Below are 25,380 nucleotides of genomic sequence, written 5' to 3' on the forward strand. Positions count from 1 at the left end.
ACCCTTTAAATGTTCCACAACTCTGTAGACATACAATAAAAACTAAGTGGAGTGTGTTTAACCACGTTAGCAGCCTGGATGTGGATTGAAGTTGACAACTAATACTTTGCTCCAGAGAGAAATATTTACTATACATACATTCATATAGGTTCACTATATATACTACTGGAATCCCAATAACTTTAGTAATTATCTGACTCAGTCTAATGCGACCAACACAAGAATACTGCCAGAACAACGTGTATGTTAACATGCTAATATTAGCATTCAGCTAAAGACATAGCTGAGTCAAAGTTAACCTGAGTCTGAAGAAAATTTTTACACTTCAAGTCTATTTTTGTCCATTTTTACCCGCATAGCTACAGTGATAGTGTGTTGTGCTCTGAGCATTGCTAAAAGGCAAGTGACCTCGGTTTAATACGGTTAGACTGAGCGTTGAAGCTGCTAAGCTAACGTGCTGCTCACGCTAACTCTCCTGTGTAGAAATGGTGTATGAACAGCAAAGTTGTCTCTCCACTTTTCATCCAACCAGAAATATTTTTCTTTTTCAGGTGTGTAATGAGCATAACAGTGTCATAGGGCATTAATCTGTAGGCACGGCTAGCAATATATGCTAGCTTTACTTTGTAAATTACAAAGATTATAAGTAACATCATTGTTAGCATCTTATCATGCAGGGGTCGAGGGAACAGATCACGATGTATGGATGTCCTTTACTCCAAGTAGACAAATGTCTACTTGAGGAATTTCTACCTACAAAAATGCAAATGCGAGTTTCTGAGAAAACCCATCGGCAGACGGCGGGAACAGTCGAAAACAGGCGTCACAGCGCTTCGTCGACACATCATGAATCTTGTCACAGTGTGAGCCTTTCCTAAGTTCAGGCTTGTTCACTTGTTCATGACAGGAACACACACACACACACACACACACACACACACACACACACACACACACACACACACACACACACACACACACACACACATTCACACACTCACACTAAAACCACTGCAAAATTAGCGCAGCCCTTGAATTTCTGGGCAACAACCATCTTCACCAATGCCAAGCTAACAGACTGGGTGTTGCTTCTGAGTCCAAGTGATGATCAGAGAGAGCGAGAGAGAGAGAGAAAGAGAGAGGGAGAGAGAGAGAGAGACACACACAGAGAAAGAGAGAGAGAGAGAGATGGATACAGAGTTGGCAGGCTGCTCGGTTGGCAGGGGTTGATGGTGATGAGGCTTTGATTGGGACTGAGTGTGAGGCCTTCGAGACATGAGAGGGTCAGGCGGTGGCAGCTCTGTTGATCCCACACACACACATGCACGCACGTACGCACACACACACACTTCTACAGGCCTCACACTCCCGACGCAGCCCTCCTACGTGCAACCACACATCAAAGTTCAATCTCCCTAACGCTCCCACACCAAAAGCCTTCACTCATTCGCACACAGTCGCTCAAACACATGACACTCTTCAGCAGCTCTTGACACGCTGTAGAGCCACTCTGGGGAGCTAACTTGCTCACATCACATTTGGATACTGTGACACGGCTCTACTTTCATACACTTTAAAAAAAAACAGTAATGTTGTTCTCGACACGTTCAGCCTGTGTGGTTTTTGGGCCAACTGACGCATTTGTATGCCGTTTCATCATGACATTTTGACACATTAAAAACACAAGTGAAGCGTGCCATTTATGACTTAAAAAAAACAAAAAAAAACTTTTAATGATGTATTTGTTGCTAAGTGCTTCACTGCTTGGTGTGTGTTTGCTAAACTGAAGTTTCAAGCATCACCTGTCAATCAAACAAAATGGATTTGGATTTTCTGTTGATGCAGTGTCAGATTGCTCAGACATAAAAATATTCATATAAGGCGATTTAGATGTTTATTATAGAACATATTTAAAAATTTGAGGTCTTTTAATAAATAAATCAGTGCAGTTTAGAGGAACTTTTGCTTATGAATATCAAGTTTTATAACTAATATAAGAGAAAAATGTATTTGTTTGAGTCTCCAATGTGAATATGAAGTTGCTTTACTTAATTACAATAAACTTTAACAGTGCATTAGTAAAAGAGATGAGTGTCTTTCTTTTAAACAAATATAGGGTAAGTTATAAATATAAATATTGTAAAGAATCTATTATTAACAAAGCTAAATATTATCTTGCATCCTGTGTACAGATGAGTAAATGTAAAAGCTTTTAGGAGCTGACTTGAACCACAAGTTTGCTGTATCAATACTGAAATATTGTGGATTATTCCTTTAAGTCTGGTACGTGATCAGGACTAGACACACAGTTGGGTTGGAATATATCTCACATCATTATTTTGAAGTACACAGCTGTCTCTGCCAGTAAACACTGGGCGCGGATCAAACGGGCAGTCAGACGGAGTTTTAATGGAGCAGATCTGATGCGGCCGATACCGAGCCAAACGGAGTGCCATAACACTGATGTTCTGACAATGCACACCGATCGTTATCATCTGAGGAGAGCTGGGTAGTACAGTCTGTATGCGTTTGCTGGGGACCAAGTGTGCAATTGACAGTACAATAGATATCCCTTCATGTATGTGTGTGTTCCCTATTAATTACTCCAGTGTGTGTGTGTGTGTATCAGCGCCTCCGTGTATGAGTTTGCAGTATTTGTCCATGTGCATCCTACTGATTATTCCATCGTGTGTGTGGTCCTGACTGCTTCCTATCAGTCTCTTTGCTCCTCTAATAGAGAGCTCAAGTGATCCCACCTGTTGAAGATAGAAGCTTTGCTGGCTTTAGCTCTAAGGAGGCCATGAGGGCTAAAAAAGCTCAATTTCCAGCTGCCGTTTACACACAATGTCTGTTTTTTTAAATTCAAAAGTTCAACAGCTTTGTTTTGTTTTGCTACTCTGTCACTTTTACATGACACTTATAATGATGCCATCAGGCCAGCTTGGCAAATACACACAGTATTAGGAGAAACCAGGCAGTGATGTTTTAATGAAAGACACAATGGAGTTGCATCATGAGAAGTCTAGGAGCCTTGAGTCTAAATTTTTTTGTCTCTTGCAGATCCCCCAACTTGATGAAAGTGCAATACTGTACTGCTGTGGTAATCATCTGTGTTCTAATAGGCAAATGTATCTTTTGCAATTTGTGGAATTTATCTGAAATTTAAAAGATATTTATTTAGAAATCTTAGAAACTGTTAAACTTTAGACCACTGTGTGTCTCTCCATCCCTCTCATGCATACCATCATTTCTCATCATCTTTTTTTGTTAACTTTTTATTTAATTTTTCATCATATCTGCTTTTCTTTTGCTTTTTTACCCTTAAAATCTTCCACCAACTAACTCTATTGCTCTCTTTCCCCTTTAAAGGATTAGACCTCTCTCAGTCTCTGTCACTTTGCCTCCAACAATCTTTTGTTTTTCTTTCACTACCCCTCGCTCTTACTATTCCTTACATTGCACCAAACTGCATTCCCCTTCCGTCCTTCTTTTCAGTCTCTCCATCTCTGCGGACCTCATTACTCCTCCTCTCTCAGACAACAGTCACTGTTTTCCCTTCCCTGTCACTGCCGCTAATGTGACTGCTAATGTGACATACATATATATTAGTGGCTGGGACCCAGAGGCTCTCCCAACCAGTCAGATGGAGGGAGGGAAGACCAAATGACCTGGACCTGGAAGCCAATGGTAATAGGGGTTGAGAAAGGGGGAGGAATTATATGGGCTATACAGTTAGATTAATGGGATAAGTGTGCACGGATAGACAGTTTCTGTCAGTTTAGCTGTGAGGGACTGCTGTCTGACAAGTAAAATGTTAGAGGCAGCAGAGAAAGAATTAATAACAGGGAAATAAACCACAAAGGTCAAGCTATTTGGGAGCCTAATTATGGTTTCCTTACACTCTGTAGACTTGTGGCTGCACAGCTCAGGCTTCTCCTGTTCGTCAATCTCACTCTAAGCATCGCCATAATTGTTCTTTGAGGTGCATCCAGCTCTCCAAATGTTATATCACATTATTATGGGTTGACCCGCAAGTTAATAGAAACACTCAGTTGTGTCATTTCGGGGCCTTGCTCTGCCTGTTACCATACCGCCAAAAACTCCACTCGATAAGTCTGAATCAGCTCAGTAGATATTGATCGGTGTGACTGAGATAGATGCACTAATATCGGACGTGACTCAGCTGTCACCTCATCTCTAAACCACAGTACATCTACATACTGTTTATCTAGTTTAGGAAAGTTTTGTACCGATGGGCAGATAATACAGTTAAAGTAGTAAATGAAAATCCCCTGATACACAAGATAAGCTCTGTGCACGCAGTACACTCTCTTGTTACACTTTATTTTTTATTTTATGTAGTGCAGTCCCCAAACTGTCAGGACGTCTTGGCGCAGAATTAAAATGGTTACCTTCTTAGGCCATTGGTGTACATTTTGAATGTGCATGCCAAATGGTGATGTTAAACATAGAGAAATATCTTGAAAATTGGATTTAAACTGATTTATGTACATTTTTATGAAGGTTGTCTTACCTGCAGCTCTGTAAAAACACTTTGTAAGAAGCTTGTTTGGTAAAAGGCAAGTTAAGAATAATTTTACAACTAGTAGTCTTACCTGAACATGTCCCCGAGTCCTTTCAGCATGCCCTTCTTGGCTTTTCCCTTGTCTTTCTCCTTCCCACCCTCCTGCTGCTTCTTTTTCTCCTTCCCTCCCTTGTCTTTGTCTTTCTTCTTCTCCTCTTTGGTGCGGTTGGTGCCGTTGACCAGCGGTTTCTCAGTGCCGGACAGCGGCGTCTGGTCGGCCACCGTGGACACAGAATCTCTCCCCGATCTTGAACTCTCCTCTGTGTCCTCCTCCACTGGAGACAAAGAAAGTCATAGAAGAAGACAGAAAGAAACATGGGGGGTGGGGGGAATGGAGAACATTATCTTTTTAATGAATAGGTAATTTCAAGTAGAACTATAACACATGAAAATCAATGTCTAATAAATGAAAATCTATAAGTGTAATAAAAAAAACTGTGCAATTATATCTCCTAAGCGCCAAAAGGAGCCCGATATAATCTAACTGCATATTAAAAGTGACTGAAGAGCTCTGTTACAAAATGACACAGCCACCACTAGAGACACAGATACTTTAAAAATGAAGAATAGCAAAACACTGATTACAATCTGATGATACAATAGGATAAAGAAATATAATTCAAAAACCATATTCGTTGGGGTTTTGTTAAGACTAAGAGATGAAAGGACTTGACATTTACTCTGATATATTAATAGTGAATGTGTTCTGTCCTCATCTTTGAATATCCTACCTGTATTTCTCCTAACCAATAAAAAAAAATTGACGGCTGCTTAACGCTTGACGTCCGACTTCCTGACAGGACGCTTGTCTGTCTGATAATCCTGACTCGACCTCTTTAAAGGTGCCTCATATTGACGTTGTGATGGATTTGATATCTAAAGCAGTAGCTGGTTACATCCTATCTCAGGGATTTGCCATCGCCACAAGCACTGATAAAAAAACAGCTGCCAGTTATTGAGCATTAAGGTACGAACGCCGTCACCGCCATGCATTGGTTCGGAAGCCATTCTGGATTTTAGTGGCCAACATTTCATCAGTTTTAATAATGACCCTTGTTATGAAAGATCTGTGCTGTGTTAGAGATCATTTTAGTAACCCATAATGCAATGATTTCACACTTTAGATATATTTCAGGAGTTACAGGGAGGACTGAGGTTGAAGTTCCTTGCTGACGGGAGTCGCAGCTGCTGATGGATAAGAAACCTGTGATTTTTCAGAAAGAGGAGAGTCTCGTTAAACATTAGGCGAACGTGGAACGTGGGATATCTTACGTGTCTCCATGCCCTCATCGTCCTCTTCCGTGGCAGCCGGTCGGTCGTAGGATTTGTCGATGGCTGCTCTGAAGCTCTCATTGCAGCCCCGCCCCCTGATGATACGAGGGCGGGGCCTGTGGAAGGGAAGGTCTCCGTTGAGGGTTACCTCAGCAACAGCCGTCTGGAGGCTCTCGAGAGAGCTGGACTTCTTTAAGCCTAGAGATGGTCCAACATCCTTTGTTGAGGAACCTGATAGGAAGATAGAGAGGGATGTACTGTAGTTAAATGAACAAACAATTCGGACCAAGCCTACTTAGTCTACTGTGGTGGCCATGTCAAAGTCTTAATCAATATCCTGTACACTGTATGAAGTTGTACGCCAATGACAAACCGTTCTACACCAATCTCAGCTAACCCGCTACCAGCTCATTCTTCTAACTTTAAACAGCTAAAAAGGGACACAAATACATTTTTTCTCAGGCAACTCCTTGGGAATAATAAACTATAGAATGTCTCCAATGGCTACATCTGTATTGTCTCAACATGTCAGCACATTATGGTGCAGAAACTTTAGTAAAAGCAAATTGGAAGTATTGATGTGGCCAAACTTTTAAGCAAATATTAAGTGCTCCATTACTCTAATGGAGCACTGAAAGGTTGTCCAAAAGTTCATACAAATATATTTATTATCAGTTTCCAAATATATTCTAATCTACTAAAAACCAACAAACTAGATTCACTTCCATTCCAATTGGATTTTTTAAAATCTTTATATAACCTTAAACACTTTGAACTTTTCCCCCCCATCATATCTATCAGTACAATAATAGATGACAAAATCTGTCTAGAATTATAAATATATAACACATTGACCTTGGTTATTATTGAATCATGGCTTAAAATTATTCCCAAGGATGATAAAGGATGACGCAGAGCAAGAGGAACAACATTATCTTAAGTGTTATGTTACAGAATGACTTAATGGGATGATTTAAGAGGATGGATTTGTGAGGATGAGAGTGACTTTACAGCACAAATACTGACTAAGCAATATATTTCACAACAAGCCACTATCTGCCAATTCCAAATGACCAACAACTAAAGCTGTCCAAGTATAACCTCAGAGCCTTCCCAGTGTTTCCACTGTGACTTCATTTAGTTGCAACACTGTTGAGTAATATTTTTTTTTTCTTGTTTGCTTGTTTTTTTTGTGGAGGAGTCTGGGATTTGTTCCTGCCAAGCTCACAATGACCATCAAGGTGAATTTCCACTGCAAATAATGTCAACACCCACAGTAAATGTAACAATACAACACAGAAACACGTCATTCTCAGGCTGCACTCTCCAGCCTTCTATTTGTCCCTATTCCTAACAATAACAAAAAGGAAAGACCTGCTCCGATCTCCAGAAATGTTGCAACACCACTGAAGAGATGCCGTTTCTCTTTCTTCATACAGTATAACGCAGAGGAAGATGATAAAGGTTTATTTATGTGGCACGAGCAATGTCAGTCTCACCCACTACTCCTGCAGACAGCGAACACTGAATCTACTTCATGAACCAGCGATGTATTGGTAATAACACACACACACACACTACATGAAACATTTTACCTCACCGAGCAGGTTAAAGAAAATCCACCACGGTAATAAGCAACTCTGACAACAGCACACCATATTTATACCTGGATACCACTTGTTTCACCACGAAGGAAGCTGATCGATTGTGTGTATTTGTGTGTGTGTGTGTGTGTGTGTGACATTCCTCCCGACTGACTACAAATTTCATTACAAGATGTAGCTCTGAATGAAAATAACCATCAGCAAAATAGGAGAAACATGACAGTTTAATTAAACTAAGGCTATTCGTACAGTGGTGCGGGCATAATTTTTGTTCCCATATGGCATCTTTCACAGGCTGAGGACGTGTACGCTGGATAATAAATGAAAGGAGATAAGGTGGTGTGGAGTTATGAAGGTAAATGGAAGAGTCCTAATCTCCTGGGTGGTGTCGCTTTACAGCTACTGTAGCGGGAGGTTGCAAAAGCCTGACAGACTAAAATGTGGTGTCAAGAGGGAGGAGAGTGATTGAAAGGGAGGGAGACGGGGAAGGAAAGACTGAGAGAGAAGAGGAAGAGGGTAGAACAAACAAAGGAGGGGTGAGTGAGTAAGGATGAAACTGAAAATTAAATGTCAAAAGATAGAAAGAAAGGTGAACATAAGGGAAATAAAAGAGAGGTGAAAAAGAGAATATAAATACTAACTAATGTACCAAATGTGTGTTGATTTATGGCTGAAAATAGTTCCCAACAAATAAACCATGTACTCCCGGCTAAGTAACGTTAGCTAAAAGTTTAAGTTCCCAGATGTTTAAAGTTAATACAAGGAACTTTTATTTTGTGTTGATTTTAACAGCCCCTGTAGACAAAAGCTGTGGTGCAGTGAAGACAGCATTTCCCATGAGCACCATCGCCTCATGTTGTAAAAAAATTTTGGCTAGCGTGTGCATTTCTTTGGAAGCAAGTGAAAGAAAGACTTATTTGTAATGCTATTTCTCTTTTTTTTTAAAAACACAGCTGTTTGTGGGATTTATAGCGATGAGGTAAAAGTATCTGTTTGTGGCTATGTGGAGGTGAGGGTGTGTTTATTTGCGTTTTAGAACGTAACCGCTGTAAAACAAATGAGAAAATAACGTTTTATATCTCAGATTCACTCCTTTGTTCTTGCTACACCGCTGCTCCATCTCTTCATTCACTCTCTGGCTCGCTCGACCACCGCTGCTCTCTCTTAATGATCTCAGCTCGCTCATGCTCTCTATCTTTTCTTTTTAAAATGAGACGGGAAGCCAAAAACAAGTCTTTGTACTCCCTTATGCTACAATGCTACATGTAAAGTAAACAAAGAATAACTATACTACATTACTACTAACTACATTTAGAATTGAAACTATTGTTTCATAATCAGTTAAAAGTTCCCTGTAGTAACTTTAAGGAAATAACTTAGGCGTTAAAAAACAAACAAACAAATATTTGTGACCCCTTTTTTTCAAAATGTAAATCTTCAGTAGGACCCGCCAGGCTCCGCACTCTATTTTAGTCACATTTTTTTGTGATTCAAATGACCTGCTGGGGCTCTAGAATAATCTCAAAATGCAAGTCTGGAAACAAGCTATTTTTTCCATCCTCCTCCCGAGCTGCTTGTTTACAGTAAGACTGACTGAAACGAGAATAAAGAAAGAGAAAAATAAATAAATAAAAAAAAAACGGAAAATTGAATACATGCAGAGCGAACAACCTCGTGGGTTGGCGGCCTCCCATTCATTCTCATCAGCCTGTCCCGTCCCCTTAACGTCTCACTGAGAGCTGGGCTGATAGGCTTTTCACGCTGCACACCCTTTCTATTTAAAGGCTTTGCAGAGTGCCGTTCACTACAGTCACACTTCAGTGACAGTCTTTAAAAAAAAAAAGGATAATTTACACTGTGTTGGAGATCTGACGAATAGCATTTAGATACAAACATGAAAAACTTCTTCTTTTTTGCCTTTTTTAAAAGAAATGACTTTCAAATAACCTGGTGACAAGGTTTCTTGTTCAGTCAGGCCTACCCAAAGACAGTACTGAGGAAGTTTAGAGGAGATATTTTATAGGAAACAATGTCCATCTGTTTACATTTAGTTTTTGAGACAAACACACTAAATTCAGATATGGCAACACAGCTCATGAACAGTGTCTGACAGACATTTTTGAAGGCAGTTAAATAGATTATTTCAAATCTGGCAGCCACTCAGTCAGTTCTTAATAATCTGTGTCAGCATGTTTGGACAGTGACACCACTATTCATCTGCAGATAAACGTTATCCTGCAAAGTTAAGCTTTGACAGCCTTGCAATAACAAATACAGAGCAATCATGTAGCAGCTGGCTAGCAGAGGTTAGATTGGCGATGACACCGGACTCAGCTGGAACCGACAACAGCAGGCTTATTTATTCAGTCTGTATAAAGGAAATCACCTGTCAACTCGTTTCACTGCCTCCGTCATCGCTATACAGTTCACTGTGTGATTAAACATTATGATAAAGTTTGTTATGTTTAAGTTATGCTAAGTTTTTTTTTTTTTTGATGAGGTTTTTAGTTTTATGTCTGCAAAAGTTGTGCAATATTACAAAGTATTGCAAAATAATTGATCATATAAAATGCAATAAAAAGATAATAAAGTGTTATTCAATTATTAAGAAATTTCTAATGGCCTTAATGATTACCGACCCCTAATTCTAATAAACAGAAGAGTATTTACAGACCTTTTTATTTGGATATAAAACTTTTTATATGACCTTTTTCTACCATTTGTGATTTGATGAAATGTTCTTTTTATCAGACCTATAAAAACACAAAACCACAAAACCATCTCAACCACATTAAAATCATTAAAAAGCCGGGACAGCAAAAGCCTACAGTCCTGTAAACTCTACGTGATGGCATTCAACAGAAAAAGGGAAAAGAAGTAAGAAGAAGATATAAAACGGGCCAACCAGCCACCAGTTTCATCATCTAGATAAACATATTATCCATTTTGTCCATCGTTTATCATATAGATCTCCTCTGAATAAAAGTAATTAAGGCATTCTCTCAGCTGGTATTGACTAATCTAAGGTCAAACTAATTTGTAACTTAATCACTTCCTGGGAGTGTGAATGCCACACTCTACCTACTGAGCAACATTGACCCACTATGCAATAATATCGAATCTTGTTTCACAAAGATCAAATAATTAACCTGACTTTACTTCCCAAAAGGAATAGAAATGGATTCAATAGGTAAACCACACATGGATTAATCACATGACACTCCCTCACTAGGATTTATAATATGTCATAAAGGTTTTACAGTCTGAATGTAAACCTGGACAGTCCACGTCCAATGTGTGGCTTGTATCAACAAACTTCTCGGCCAATCACAGCTCAGGAGACAAGGACTACTATATCCCGTCTCTCAGAGCTGTCACAGTCTTCGGTTTCAGCGGGATGGTTGTGTTTTGGTTTTGGTAAATGGACCATGGATCATTTATACTTAGCGGTGAGTACAGGTTTTTTTTTTTTAAGTTGGTAAAGTGACACCAGAGGCCCACAAAGTGAAAATAAACCTCAGGCACTTAAAAAAAAAAGCAGGCTGAAATCTATTAGCCCAAAACATTAGTGGAAATGGATAGGTATTCACTTCCAAACTGGAGAAACACCTAACTTTCACATAAATAACAACCTTAAAATAAGCTGAAGAAGTAGCCTACATATCTGATCTGCTAGTGGAATGAGATAATTTCACAATTTCACTGTAAAAGTAAATCACTCTGACCAAACAATGGTGCTTAATTAAAGAAAATGATATGATTTGCAGTGGAGAGAACTTAAATATCACCCACACATGAAACAATCACTTGCACATTGTTTTCTGCTTTTTAATGAGGGTATTGTGGGGCTTTAATGAGTTTAATTAGAGACCAGTAGGAATTGCATCAGTACCTATAGAACTAGTTTGCTCTGAAATAAAGTCTTGGATGGAAAGGAAGTTTTGTAAGATACTGAATGTCACTACCCTGCCTGTGTAACTGCAATATCCATCAAATAAGATATAATTACAGCTGAAACTATTAGTCTACTCATCAATTAGTTGATCAAAATAAAAAGCAACAATTTTAATAATCCATTATGGTGGTTTTCAAGCAAAAAAATACAAAAAAATCCTCTGGTTCCGGCTTTTAAAATGTGTTTTTCTCTATTTTATGTCATTATAAACTGAATATCTTTGGGTTTTAGACTGTTGTTTGGACAAAACAAGATATGTGAAGATGTTACTTTGGGCTCTGGAAAATTAATGGGCAGTTTTTCATGACTTTTTTACATTTTACAGACTAAACTATCGACTATCTTTCCCTAACTGTAAGCAAATTAGTTTCCTAAACTTAACCAAACCTCAACAAGGAATGCGGATAATTGCAATTGCATTTTTGTAATATTAATGGGGTCATAATAGAAATGCACTTAATGTATCTTGTGACATAGGTATTAAGACTTGTTGGATTAAAAAATATATATATATGCAAAGTTGTTTTCCTTCCTAGTTGTTATCAGATTATGCAACAGTTCCATCGACTCATCTGTTGCAACCATTTGGCAGATTTACCGTATAAAATATGCAACACACAATCTCTTCCCTGCCGACTCATGATATCACATGACAGAAAGCTGGAGACTATCTCCTCTCCATCTCGTAGTTGCCCACACAGCGTTGAAAGGTTTTTGACAAAAGTATTAAAATACTGATCCAACTATGAAGTTGTACTTTTCTAAGAAAACACCTCTCCGATCCTCTTTTCACACCTTTTCTCAGCTTCACTCTAAAACATCTCCTCTTTCTCTCGTCTCTCCGTCTTCCTCAACATGTCTTCCTTCAGCAGGATTCGTCCTTTTTGTCCAAGCCGCTGATTTCAGAGGCAGGCCCTCTATTCAGTCGAGGCGACAGTGAAAATACACAAGACTTGACAATGACGGATGACTCGCTGTCAGCTCGCTGCCTTAACCAAGGACAGAGTGCTTTCTCTACTCTCCCTTTCCACGCACACACGCATACATTCCTTATACACATACGCACACACAAAACAATTAGTGCTACTGTCGCATCTGAGGCAAAAAAAGGGGGAAAATCAAATCTGTAGTCACCCGACTGCTTTCACAACCATGTTCAGCAGCGACCTCAAACTGCGGCGAGGACTGCGAGACTTCACTCTGCGGACTGACAAATTTGTCTTGTCAAGAACGAGCAAAAAAAACACCCGAGCACGGAGGAACACTACATAAATGCATAAAAGAGCAGAGTGCTGGATAAACCTTTCAAACATAATCTCCGACTAATCTGTTTGCAGATCAATATGTGCGATTTAACGTCATCTCGTTGTTGTTCCTGTACAATTTGTGTCATGTCCTGTACCAGCTGTGAATCGATCAAAAGCTCCAAAAAGATGGGTTGGAGTTCATTTGCAGTTCCTGGCACAAAAAACATTGACCTCTGCAGCTACATATTTTCCCAGAAAGTTTTACAATGCGTTGTCAAGTAATAAAAAAACAACAATGCAGTTTATATCTTTTGATACAAGGAGTAAATGAGAAAAACATGGACAGTAAAGACAGATCTGAGATGATATGAAGGACTTGGGGCAAGAGGGGTATGAGTTGGTTTGACTAAATGAAGCCAAATGCTAAACACAATAACTCCATGAAGTGCAGTAGAAAAGTTTCAAACATCATTAGGTGAGCAGATTTCATGAAACTACAGGAAACTTGTGATTCCTTAAAAAGGTGCTGGAGGCAAATTATCAACTAGTTAAAAATAGAGGAATGTTTTGCAGATTATCTCCATTGCAAATGTGATATTTATTGACAAAACCGCTAAGTCTTTGCTTCTGCACATGCCATGAATTCTAAAACATTGGCAAGGAACCTTCGACTTCAGAGAGAGAACCAGGCTTATATAAGAAAAAAGGGCCTTTGTTTCTAACAGTTGCTGTTTTATTAGTGCATTTTTATCATGTTTTAGTGAAAAGCCTCCTTGTTTTCTGACCTGCTCGGGTTTTTAATATGGTGTTGCTGCTGTTTGCTGTTAATACAAAGTCAACACTTCCTCGATGTTTATCTGTTGTCTAGGTAAATTAAGGTTAATGTGCATTTTCACAGCAGTAATTCCCAAAGTACAACGACAGAGTCAAGTCATTCTCATGACTGCATTCCTGAGTTTGTCCTCATTCGCAGATTAATTCCAGTTGTTGCTATTTTTTTTTAGCCGTTCGTGTCAGAGATAATCAAAACTTCCTGTATGGATGTTTCAATTTAAAAGCCTTCCATCAGAAGATAAGGTATGAAAGAAACAACATAAAGAACGGCAAAGTAGAAAATATCAGAAAAAATAGTTAATTTCTCAGCAGCAGAGTGATGAGTCTGACAAGACTCTTGTTCTACTAATTGAATAAGTGTTGTGGAAATGCACATTATGCTTAATTTGGCATGTAAGCCATTATAGTACAGGTCATTTAATCTCTTCTCCTTTGCTTGTGCTGGACTTTGAATACCAGCTTTTATTTAAGAATGTACAGTATATTTGTATGCAAAGAATGTGATAAATGCAGTATCATGTGGTTTAACATCATACTCTGAATGGATGATCTCCTAGGGGGCTTTTAATTTGAAATAAAACACAAATACCACTTATACCCCTCAGTCCCAGGACTTTTATATGCACCTCTACATTAAAAAGTGATGGTGATGGTGGCGAAGGTAAGTTTTCCATTCTACCTTTCAGTGCACCGGTCCTTACCTGTGTTGGTCTCGGGACGAGGGGTGAGATTAATCTCGTCGGCTACTGTTAAAGGAAGGGGAAGGAAAGAGGGGAGGGGTACAAACATTTGGGGTACCGTTAGTGCTCATGACATTCCACATGCAACATCCAGGTAGCGCTGCAAACATCACAAACGGCTTCATCTCAATTAGGATCGGACGCCATGCGAGACAAGGAGGTGAAGGGGGGGTGAATGGGGAATGAAAAGAGGGTTTGAGGATAGTAATCAGACCTGTTGTGATATCAACACAGCACAGAGCGGCAATCTGGTCGGGAAGATTAGATATGATTATAGAGTGTGAGCAAGAGAGACTGTTGCAGCCAAAGCAATCAGTGACTGTACGGAGGCATTTCAAGGTGAATCAACACAGTGAAGTTCTTGACTTTGAGGGAGAGAGAGAGATGCAAAGCCTGTTTTCATACAAAGAGGCAAGGGGGTGGAATACATTTAAATATAAGGAACATGTTTGAAACATGAAAGGGGTGCTGGGGGATGTGCTCAAGGTTACGTGAAACCTGATTTTTTTTAAAAAAAAAAAAGGTTTTTACTGAGTTTGAGGCGGCTGAGGTGACTACTGACATGTCTGTCAGAGCCTTAAAACTAAAACTAAGGGATTATATAACTCTAAAATATTCAGAAATGTGTGGAAAAGACAAGTCACTACACTGATTGGACATTATTAATAATGTGTGTTTTAACCAGATGGTTTTGGAGTTTGTCAGTTCCTGTTTGGAAAAGTTTGAAAGTATCTTTACTTCAAAGCTCAAGTTTCTCTGTGCAAACATTTCATTTTCTATGTTTGTTTGTTGGGGAAAGAGAATAAAAGCGTTTTACCATTTTGCTTGGAAGTTTTGTGATCCTTGCTTTACAACACCTACCATCGCCTGAATCATGCTTCATAATGATTATCAGTCATATCATATCCACAGCACCAATATGGCTGAGGGGACATATTGCACATAATGCCTGACATCAATATTAAATTGTGTCTTGAGAGTCATAAAATCAACATGAAGAGAAACATATGCCACAAATGTCACCAAGGGATGAATCAGCAGGCCAAGAAAGGACAAAATGACATTTAAATACATCATATCTTAATATCTTACAGCCTTGTTCATGTCATGTGGAGCGATTGGAAAGATTCCCATGTTTAAGTGTTTAAATTCACATCATAGGAACCACCCAAGACGGTCGTATGATTGAAATACTACACAGTACACAGTAAATATGGCAAAATTCCATTAAATTTGCAATTAATTACCTTGAATGAAAGACAAATACATGTTGGATTTTGACATGAACTGTATCAACAAGTCCTGAAGAAAAGCAGAGGTACTGAACCTCTGCTTTTAATCTGAAGGACATAATACTTAATACATCCTGTCTAAAGATGTTAACATTTATCTGAATTTGATGGGGTGATAAATCTTTTGCAGTTAAAGCAGGTGGAGGTTTTCATGGACTGCCTCAGTTCCTGCTCTCCCTGAAACGTAATGAATAACCTGCATACTAGAAGGCAGATGGGAGGTTTTGAACATGGTACCTAGATCCATGCTCTTGGACTTGCGTGTCTTGATGATCTCGAGCTGGGCAGCGTCCCCGAACTGCTTGGTGCGTTTCTCTGACATGCTCTGGCGCCCGAAGCCTTCCCTCTGGAAAGCGGTGTCTGGATGTGATTCATCTGGATTCAGGGAGCTGGATGGAGAGAGGGTGAAATACAGGGAAGTAAGATTAACTTTATTGGCCATGCTAAGACCAGCATCTTTGTTAGTGGCTTAGCATGCTAATTAGCACTAAAAATACAGTATAGCTGAGGCTGATGGGAATGTCATAAGTTTTGTAAGTATTTAGTCATACACCAAAGTATTAGACCGACAGACTGATTATAAAGTCCCTAGATCCCTACTAGACACATATGGTGTAAAATATGACGCATAAAAAACTTCAGTGAGAAGAAAAACTGAAAAAAATTACCAAAGTGGCACAGAGACAGATTTGACTGAGGAGTATAAGTGAAAAAATACTGAAATAAGTTCAAAGAACCTCTTTGAACTCAAAGAGTCCAAAGGAAAAAAGAAAAGATATACAAGAGATGGAGGGTTGAGAGAGGGGCGGAGCAAAGTAGAGGATAAAATTAAGAGAGCTGAGAAAGTGAAATGAAGAAAAGGAAAAGGTTCAGGGAATGAGAGACAGATGGAGGGAAGGACAAGATTGGAGATGAGAGGACAGGGTGGGGGAAAAAGAAGAGAGAAGAAAGCGAGGGAGGAGGTAAGCGTGACAGGAGGAAGAAAAAAAAAACAAAGAAATGAAATAGGATGATGAAAAGAGCGATCATATAATAAAAACAAGACGCAACAAATAATGAAATTAATAGGAGAGGTTGGAATGAGAAAGAAAAAAAAAAACAGGGGGAGAAAATGACAACCAGACCAAACACATACAGAAAAAGTAGAGCGATCACTCTGGGAGTCATTACACTGTATAGACAGATTCATCAGAGAGCTGGAGCCTCCATCATGCTAATCACTGACCAGAGCACACACGGCTTTGCACACTGTTGCGCAACATTCCTAATACTACGACCCTGCACCTTCACATTTCTTTCTTCCTTGTTTCCTGACATCTCTCCACTAGTGCCATCTAATAAAGGCATAAAAATCCCCCAAAAAACTTCTGTTCCAGCTGTGGAAATAAACACCTGTGAACATATTGCAGCTGAAATAAATGTGGATTTAAAAAAAAAATTAAAAGGTAAAGCTGCAAATATGTGAAAGAAGCTGTGAAGTATTGTACGAGTGTTGAAATGATTATAGACAGAAACCTTTCATCAACTGTTTAGATAACGGATGAATTATTCGAGTTATTTATCGAGTAAAAATGTCTCAAATGTGAAGGTTTCCTGCTTTTCTCTGTTTCTTCTTTAGGTTACGATCAGATTAATTGATGACGGAATTATTTGTTAGTTGCATCCCTATAACTGAACGCCATGACACTGACATGCACTAATGAAGCACTGTGTCAGAACAGGCGTCCTTCACATCAGGCTGAGAGGCCAGTACAGAAAAAAAAGCTGCTTCAGTAAGTGGCTGCTTACAATCATGGAGAATTTAAAATTTTTAAAAAACCCATGCACTTACATACATACTGCACAACTACAGTTACACTACTACACTGACCTTGTGCAAATGCTGAGCTTTGAGAAGCTGAAATTAAACAAAATAAACATATTTACTCTGCAGGGAATTCTAGGTTTGTCCACAATTTAAGACCTAATTTGAATTAAGGGAATTATTGCATGGAATAAACTTGTCAAATGTGGAGCTACAGTTCAAACAGCAATGCAAAAATTAACCTAAACATATTAACTACATTGAGAGCTTACATTGTGTTTGACTTGCAGAAGGTGAGGGGAATGCAGTAGGGAAAATCAAGTTCTGCCCACCTGTCGTTCGGAACGGGCAGCTCTTTGGCCCACAGAGGCGTCACGTCGGCGGTGAAGCCGACGTCGTCGTGGGAGCTGGACGACGACTGGTCGGAGAGGTGGGGCGGTAGGAGCGGCGGCCGGTCATCCTCTATGATGACTGTGTCGTCCTGCGGCATGTTGACGGTCGGAGAGAGCTGGTAGTTTCCTGGAGAACATAAGATGTTGGGTTACTACTAGAAAAACTATTATTTATTCATTGAAAGTCAACTGTGTCTATGCGGTTTTTCTTAAATTGGAGTTAAATTGGAAACAAATATGTATCAGAAATTATTGGTAAATGTCAGGTTTTTATGTCTGCCCTTCAGAATAAAAGTGCAAAAGTTTCTTTCTCAATCCATCAATTGTTTCTGCATCATAGAGAGAGAAAGTCATTATAACAAGATTACATAACAGCTTCATGAGTTTTGTTGGTTTTGTAGAAACAAATTCTTTGAAACATAAACCAATTTCAAATATCAAATATTGGGGGAAACTAGTGGCGTAACGAGCCAAGTTGAATTTAACTGAAATAACATTATTTAGAATATGAACTGTTGTCATGATTTTCTGTTGAAATACATAAGTTAAGCTTTGCCAAAACTACTTTGTCATATGTTTGGTTGAGGAGAATCACCATTACTGTCTGAAGAATGTTCATCTTGTACTTAAAGGAGTAGTTCAACATTTTGGGAACATTTGGGAAGATTGAAACCGCTCCTATGTGTGTGCGTTAATTTTGCAGCTAGAGGCAGGAAGTGATTAGCTTAACTTACTATAAAGGCTGGAGGCAAAGGGGAAACAGCAAGCCAGGCTCACTCTGAAATTCAATTCAGAATTTCAGAGGAACTTACATAGTATAATTATTTCGAACAACAGTGTATAAACTGTACCTCGGTGCAGTGTCTCCACTGGTTGCCTAGCAACCTCACAGCGATGACAAGACTCTGAAATAGTAACCGCTATCTAAAAACTACAAATTGTAGTTAAAAAACTACAAATTGTAGTTTTTACATTTCTGTTTTTATACAGATAAAACAAACATGATCCTTGTTAATTAGTCAGATTTAGAGCTGTTGTTGCTGGTTGGCTTTTATCGGATTTTAACATCGGACAGAGCCAAGCTAGCTGTTTCCCCCTGACTGCAGTCTTTATGCTAAGCTAAGCTAATACCCCCCCCTCCCCAGCTGCCGTTCCATATTTAATGCCCAGGCATGAAAGTTGTATCAATGTTCTCATTTAACTCTCAGTAGGAAAGCAAATAAGCATACACCCAAAATGTTGAACTGTACTAATATGTTGAGCTTTGCGAGCATCAGCACATGTTTTTTTAATGTTCCCACATGAATCAGATGAACGTGTGTTCTGCTCCGCGTTTTCCCCTCAAGTCATGCATGTATTAAACAAAACCACTGTTATAGATTTCCGACAGCTCAACACTATCTAAGAAGGGGAGTTTTTATGGTCTTCTCACTGTTTAGTATGATGTATGTAATAATTTGTGGATATCAACGATGAGTCACTCTGCACAACGACCACCATCACAGTCAGATGACGTGATATGTATCCGTACACATAAATAACGGGTGATGAGTCACACTGACACACTAGTCTGTTTCTGCTGCTGATTGAGAGCTACATAAACGTCATTACAAATGATATTTAATTACATTTGGAGGAAAATAATGCAGATTTCTTTAAGCTTTTAGGACAATACTAGAACACATAATCATCAACATGAAAAACACTTGTAAAAGCTTAAAAAAAAAGCCGGTCAGTTACCCAGCCTCTCTGCACAACACCCTCAGGAATGAATTTATTTGTGACAAAAAAAGGCAACTGCTGTATCAAGCGTGAGACTGCTTAAACTGTTAAATGGGCCAACTACAGGAAAACAAGTTTCCAAAATGAAAAAAAACAACAACAACCAAAAAAAAAAAGAAAACACAGAATACAGGGTAACTTTTAAAACCAAAAGAACATATTTTGAAGTTTAAAAGCAATGTGAAACTGCTCCTGGCTAATCAGCTTATACCAAGTGGAGTTTGGCAGCGGGCACAATGGTGTTTCTATGTCAAAACACTATGATTAATTCAAGCTGTGCCCTCGCAAATAAAGATAAAAACTTCCCCGTGCTGTGGCGAAAAAAAAATAAAATAGTCCCCTTTCTCTGCCTCTGAAAAGCAAGGCTTAAAAACTCCCATTGATATGCAACACATGACTTTGTCTTTAATCTGTATTTTGAAATTGGGAGTGGAGAGGGGGGGGGTAGTGGGGGGTGGAGGGGGGTGTTCCTCTGCATCAAAAGAAGGGCAGCTTCAATGCCTCATAAAAGCCTTGTGTACTGAGCTCAGGGAGAAGTTTGTTTGTCTTTAGAAAGCGTTTGGGCTTTAAAAACCCGAAGACCTGGAGTTCTGAGCCAACAGGCCTGCTGTTTGTTTCTCATAACCAGGCACCGAGGGAATCGCTGTGCTGTTGGGTGCTGCTGCCTCCAGCCAGTGTGGGTGAATGACCTGATGTAAATGGAGTTGAAAAGAGAGAGAGAGGGGGGGGGGGGGGGAGAAAAAAAAGGGTCGAGTGTGTGGTGTGAATGTGTGAGAGATTGTGTGTAAAGGTAGTTTGAAAAGTCATCCGTCACTGTTCTTTGTTACTTTCCTGAAATACTAAAGACTTTTTTTATTCAAATTGACTCATGAATGCACTTTGTAGTCTATTATACTAATAATAACTCATATAATATCAGAAATTTCACAAAGACATATCCAAGAATGTGTCTGCATGTTTGTGTGTGTGAGGGAGAACCACACTGAGTGCATGCCCTACAACTGTTACACTGCTTTCAGTGTGTGTGCTCCCTGTAGCCCCCCTCCTGCTGCGTGTGTTTGTTATTCGCTGTGAATTTAGGAGTCCGGGTGAGTCCTCTGGCACAGCATGGCCACCCCCTTTTCTCTCTCAGACCACACACACACACACACATTTTATACACACAATCATGTCCATACACACACACACACACACACACACACACACGTGCACTCACAGAACCACTTAATCCCATTTCCCTAAGCAGTCCAATGCGCGACACTGAGAATCCCATCAATGTCACAGTTTGAATCACTGCAGTACAATCAACTGGCAGCTACTGAGTAGAAAACCGATGAATCTGTCAACTCACTAGCCTGGTAAAAGGGGAAAAAAAAAAAGCCTCTTTGTTTTAGTGCCAGCCCCCGAGGGCAGCCATCCGCCAGCAACAATAGCACTGCCATGTGGACGAAGCGCACACACCCGACATCACCTGAGAATCACACCAATAAACACGCATTATCTTTCCCAGTGGCTGTAATAATTTTTGACTGAGCTGTAGAGGAACAATAGGTGGTATTTCATTTGAGATTCTCCGGGAGAGGCTATTATTAAATGCTTTTTTGTGCAAAACTATTGAATATTTGAGGGCAAAAGGGGGGGAACAGCTGGGAGGAAGGCGGGGTGGGTGATACGGTTTTCTAGATGAAAATTGAGATAGCATGAGGTGAGAATAATACAGAGCGAAAGACCTACAGAGGAGGGGTTTTTTTTCCCTCTCTTTTCATTTTGTCTTGTCTCCATCTATTTGCATAATTAGTAAGGAGGTTATTGCCAGGGGTGCTGGACCTTAAGAGCTATTGGCCTAAAGGAATAATTAAGTCGCTCTCTTATCCCTGGCATCTTCAGAGAGCAGAAAGCCAGCGAGTGATCTAAGAGTATGCGCGGGCCAAAAGCAAACTGATACGTTCTGAATGGGAATGATGTTGTCTTGTAAGAAAGCCTAATGCATGATTTATGTTTTGTGGCACCCTTACGACTAGAGAACAGACTTATTTCCAAGCACTGTGAAAGACCCCCCAGCACTCACACAACAATTTTATTTATTCAAGGGAGGTTTGCTGAGCACGCAAAGCTCTGCTTTGTATTAACACACGTTCACATCTGGGAGCTGCCCAAACGCAGCTACAGTCTTCTACTGTTGGCTTCTGAGCAGCAGCACTGCAGCAGCCGACGAGCGTCTGGCTTTTCCAGACCGGTCCACAGTATTTAAACCAGTCATGACACAACCGCTTATGCTTGAGAATCACAGCATTTACGGGAATACGTGGGAAAGTACAAAATGTGACAGCAGTAAATTACCTGGTGGAATCTGCAGTAACTTAAGACCACACAAGTTAAAAATGTACAAAGTCTTTGCTTGAGACATCATTACAAACACAATGAGAAAACCCAACCATTGGTGCACCCAAATTACACACAAATAATGTGTCTCTAGTGGTAGCCATGTAGATAGTTAGTATTTGTTTTCTACAGGTTTACAGTTATCAACTGTATCTCTGGGGTTTCTGCCTCCATCCCAATACAAGAAGTAAACTGAATTTCACTTGCGGGGCTCAAAATATTGAAAAATTACATTTAAAACTTTGTAAAAATTCCAATTTCTTTCCAGACACCATTACCAGGTTGATCTGGGTAATGCACAGAGCAGTGCCAACAAAATACATTAGAACAAAACCAATGAGAAATGTTGTGTGTGTGGACTGGCCCTTTAAATTATTATTACTATGAAGATGACATGCTAGATTAAAGGAAATGATGCTACATGTACTGTAAGAATGATATAATGAATTACAGGAACAAGCAGACGTGGAATAAATGTGTTTGGAAACTTTTCCAACTTTTGAAGTTGCACCAAAGATACATGAGGAAACTTTGGAAACATTAGGGATTGAGTTGACTTAACTGGGAAGTACTTTTTTTTGGAACTCTCTCAAAATTACATTTGATAATGTTTCATATGAAAATCTGGCGAAACAGTGATTCACTTCACTAATCCGTCGGGGAGTTTTGACTTCCTATGAGCAAATATCTTGTAATGTGTGTTGGTGTCTCATTCTTCGACTAGAGAATTCGTTTTAGAATTAATCCTCTATTAATAATGTAAAAAGACTTTAAACCGTGGTGGTGGTGGTAGAAGGGGTATACCTGCATAAAACCTGAGCCTGTTGGTCTTTATCATCTGTGCTTTAACCTGAAGTGCCAAATTAAACAAGAGTTCAAATAAGGCTTTAATCCTTCCTCTACCTCTCCAATCTCACTCTGACACAAAACCACAGAATGACGTTAGACAAGAAAAAAAAAAACTTGCTGCTTTGATATCCCCAAGGTCGATCCAAGCGCATGGAAAAATGAGCTAACATTTATAAGTTTTATTACCAACTTTATTTAAACTGATTCAGAGCCCACATGGAAGAAGAAGATCCAAAAGATTTTACATGACAAATTAGGGTTGAAATTTCCCCTTAGGTGGTCAGGGGGAAAAAACAACTCCACTGGGATGATTAAGTGTTTAATAAGCATGGAAATGCATGTGTGATAACTTGTAATTATATAGTACAAATCCTTCAACGGGCCGACCGCAGAGCTTTCTTGCATCTGGTGTCCTGTCCTTTTGAGGTTCGGTGAAATATTAGGAAACATGCCACTCTGTCTGACATCTTAATTTTCCTGCTTAAGCCTGCCAATCTGAAGGGAAAACATAAAAAAAAAAAAAAAAAAACGACACATGTGACTGAGGATCAAAAAGCAGCAGGTGTTGATGAATCAGGTGGACCACAATGGGGTTTTTTTTTTATCCTCAGACGACCGGGGCCGGATGTCACTAAACACTATTATAGCTCTGAGGTGAGGTCATTCAAGGTGAACATCACAATCTCCTGTATAATCCCTTTTGTTCTTGTTAAGGCTGATTACTCCACATTTTGAACACATTTAGTCTTGGAAGATTGAAGCAAATGGACAAATACCAGTGACAACTTTTATTTATCTATGTATCCATCTATCATACCTTTTCTTTTCTACCTCACGGTTTCATTCTTTTAACTGTATTCCCTTCTTTTATGCCTCCTTTAATCCAAATCAACTAATCCTCTACTTTCCAAACTACTTTGTTACTATTTTACTTACCTTTTTCATCATTTTCACACCTCCACCACCTTATTTACCTTGTGAGGCAGCTGTATCTGCGAGATCACGACATCACGACTTCATGTCAGGTTTCAAGTTATGCTGCTTGTGTCGGCCTCCTATGAGGATTGTCACGTGATCCCGCGAATCTAGCTGCCTCGCGAGGTAAGACGGTGATAGACAGATGGTTCATCCAATCACCTGCCAATTATTTTTGGAGAGTGCCTGCCCTTTTCTTAACAGTTTCCAAGGACGACTTCTCGGATGGATCTGTGTAACAAACCATCTGGTGCATCAAGTTAACTTCTTCTAACCTGCTGTTTGATTTCCTACTTTTTAATTACCCACCATTTCCTTAAGAATATAAAGTAAGTTAAATTGCAACAGGTGTTTTTGTCTTTTGTACTTCAAGCAGCAAACACTGGCTTGAGTTGTAAAAAAAAAAAACACCTGCACACTGCTTGTTCATTATACTTTTTTTTTGTCTTCCAGTAGACATAATTACAACCCAACACCAGCACATAATTGTGTATGTGCCTCTTGGAGGTTATTGTTTCACTCTCAGAGTACATATCAGACCTCTAAGGGCTCTTATAAAACCTTTTCCAATGTCCTCAACCTTTCATGTCTCCTGTCACGGCTGTTTATTTCTCCAGGTTTAAAGTTTGAAAGAGTGAAAGTGTCTTTACAGCTCATGGACTGTGAACAGCCTTCGCCTTTCCATCAAACCTGCAGATCGTGACTCTTTCAAGTTTCAGCTCAAAAATCCACTTTTACTCTCCAGCTTTCAGGTAGTGCTTTATTTCTGTCTATATACCCTGGTGCTGCAGCAAAACGTTGGTTTTCTACAGTATGTTAAGTGATTTTATGTATTTACTGAATTTATACAGCACTTTCAAGTGTAGCTGTTATAAAAGCACTAGACCTTTAGATACAGACATCAACTCAGCTGGTCGGCTTAGTGACAATGATCTTGTTTGCCACTGTTGAGCAGACAACCGCTGTATCGCCTTGTGTTTTTTACTCCCGACCCTGTACGCTCATTATAAGCCCTCGCTGTTTGTTAAGCATGGATGAACGCAGCGACTGTGGAAGCATGCTGGAGCTTCACCTATTAACACTTCCACTGTCAGTCATAAACTCACACTTTTTTTTTTGTTTACACTAACAGTCTCAATGTCAACCAATTTGCATGAAAGGAAAACAGAGTTCACACTTTCACATCATGTTGCATTGATTAATGAGGTAGAGTTGGTTGGTAGGAGCTCATTTAAAATAACAGATGAAAAGTTGGTGTAGCAACTTCTCCGATATATTTATCTGTCCCTTGAATCATAGTTTAAAAAAAACAGCTGCAGAGAACAAAAGCAACAAAGGCAGCTGAGTTATTTTGTTCTTTTTTTGAAATAAACACGCGATTATACCATCTGGTATACAGAAGCTTTGACACTGAGCAACTTCACCAACCGTCCATCAAGTGCAACACAGATGCAACCTTACACAGATGTGTGCAAAGCTCTCACACGTAGAGATACAAATATGCTTTCTAATCTCCGACACACACTTGTACTGACATCCAAACCAACTCTGAGCTGGTCTAAGTAGTGAGAGTTTGGTCGTCTTGAAACATAGAGACTAATTCATTAAAAAAAAAGTTGCACATGTGTGAAGAGACACGTTTCAAGAGAACATTCTAACAAACATAC

General features: G+C 39.4%; 1 protein-coding gene across 9 annotated transcripts in view; it reads right to left on the reverse strand.

Annotated features, from left to right (window-relative positions):
* LOC137194605 (partitioning defective 3 homolog) overlaps positions 1-25,380 on the reverse strand; it is a 252,364-nt gene that overhangs the window by 68,073 nt on the left and 158,911 nt on the right. For 2 of the 9 annotated variants that reach the window (XM_067606664.1, XM_067606662.1), the window contains 6 exons: positions 17,606-17,852; positions 17,400-17,426; positions 15,767-15,918; positions 14,199-14,243; positions 5,858-6,088; positions 4,617-4,860 (listed from right to left, as the gene is read on the reverse strand). In XM_067606664.1, the coding sequence (XP_067462765.1) occupies positions 4,617-4,860; positions 5,858-6,088; positions 14,199-14,243; positions 15,767-15,918; positions 17,400-17,426; positions 17,606-17,852 (946 nt within the window). The remainder of the gene's footprint in view (positions 1-4,616; positions 4,861-5,857; positions 6,089-14,198; positions 14,244-15,766; positions 15,919-17,399; positions 17,427-17,605; positions 17,853-25,380) is intronic. The other 7 variants (XM_067606668.1, XM_067606666.1, XM_067606669.1 and 4 more) reach the window with 5 other exon arrangements.

The sequence above is a fragment of the Thunnus thynnus genome, chromosome 12 (assembly GCF_963924715.1).
Source record: "Thunnus thynnus chromosome 12, fThuThy2.1, whole genome shotgun sequence".
Lineage (NCBI taxonomy): Eukaryota > Metazoa > Chordata > Actinopteri > Scombriformes > Scombridae > Thunnus > Thunnus thynnus.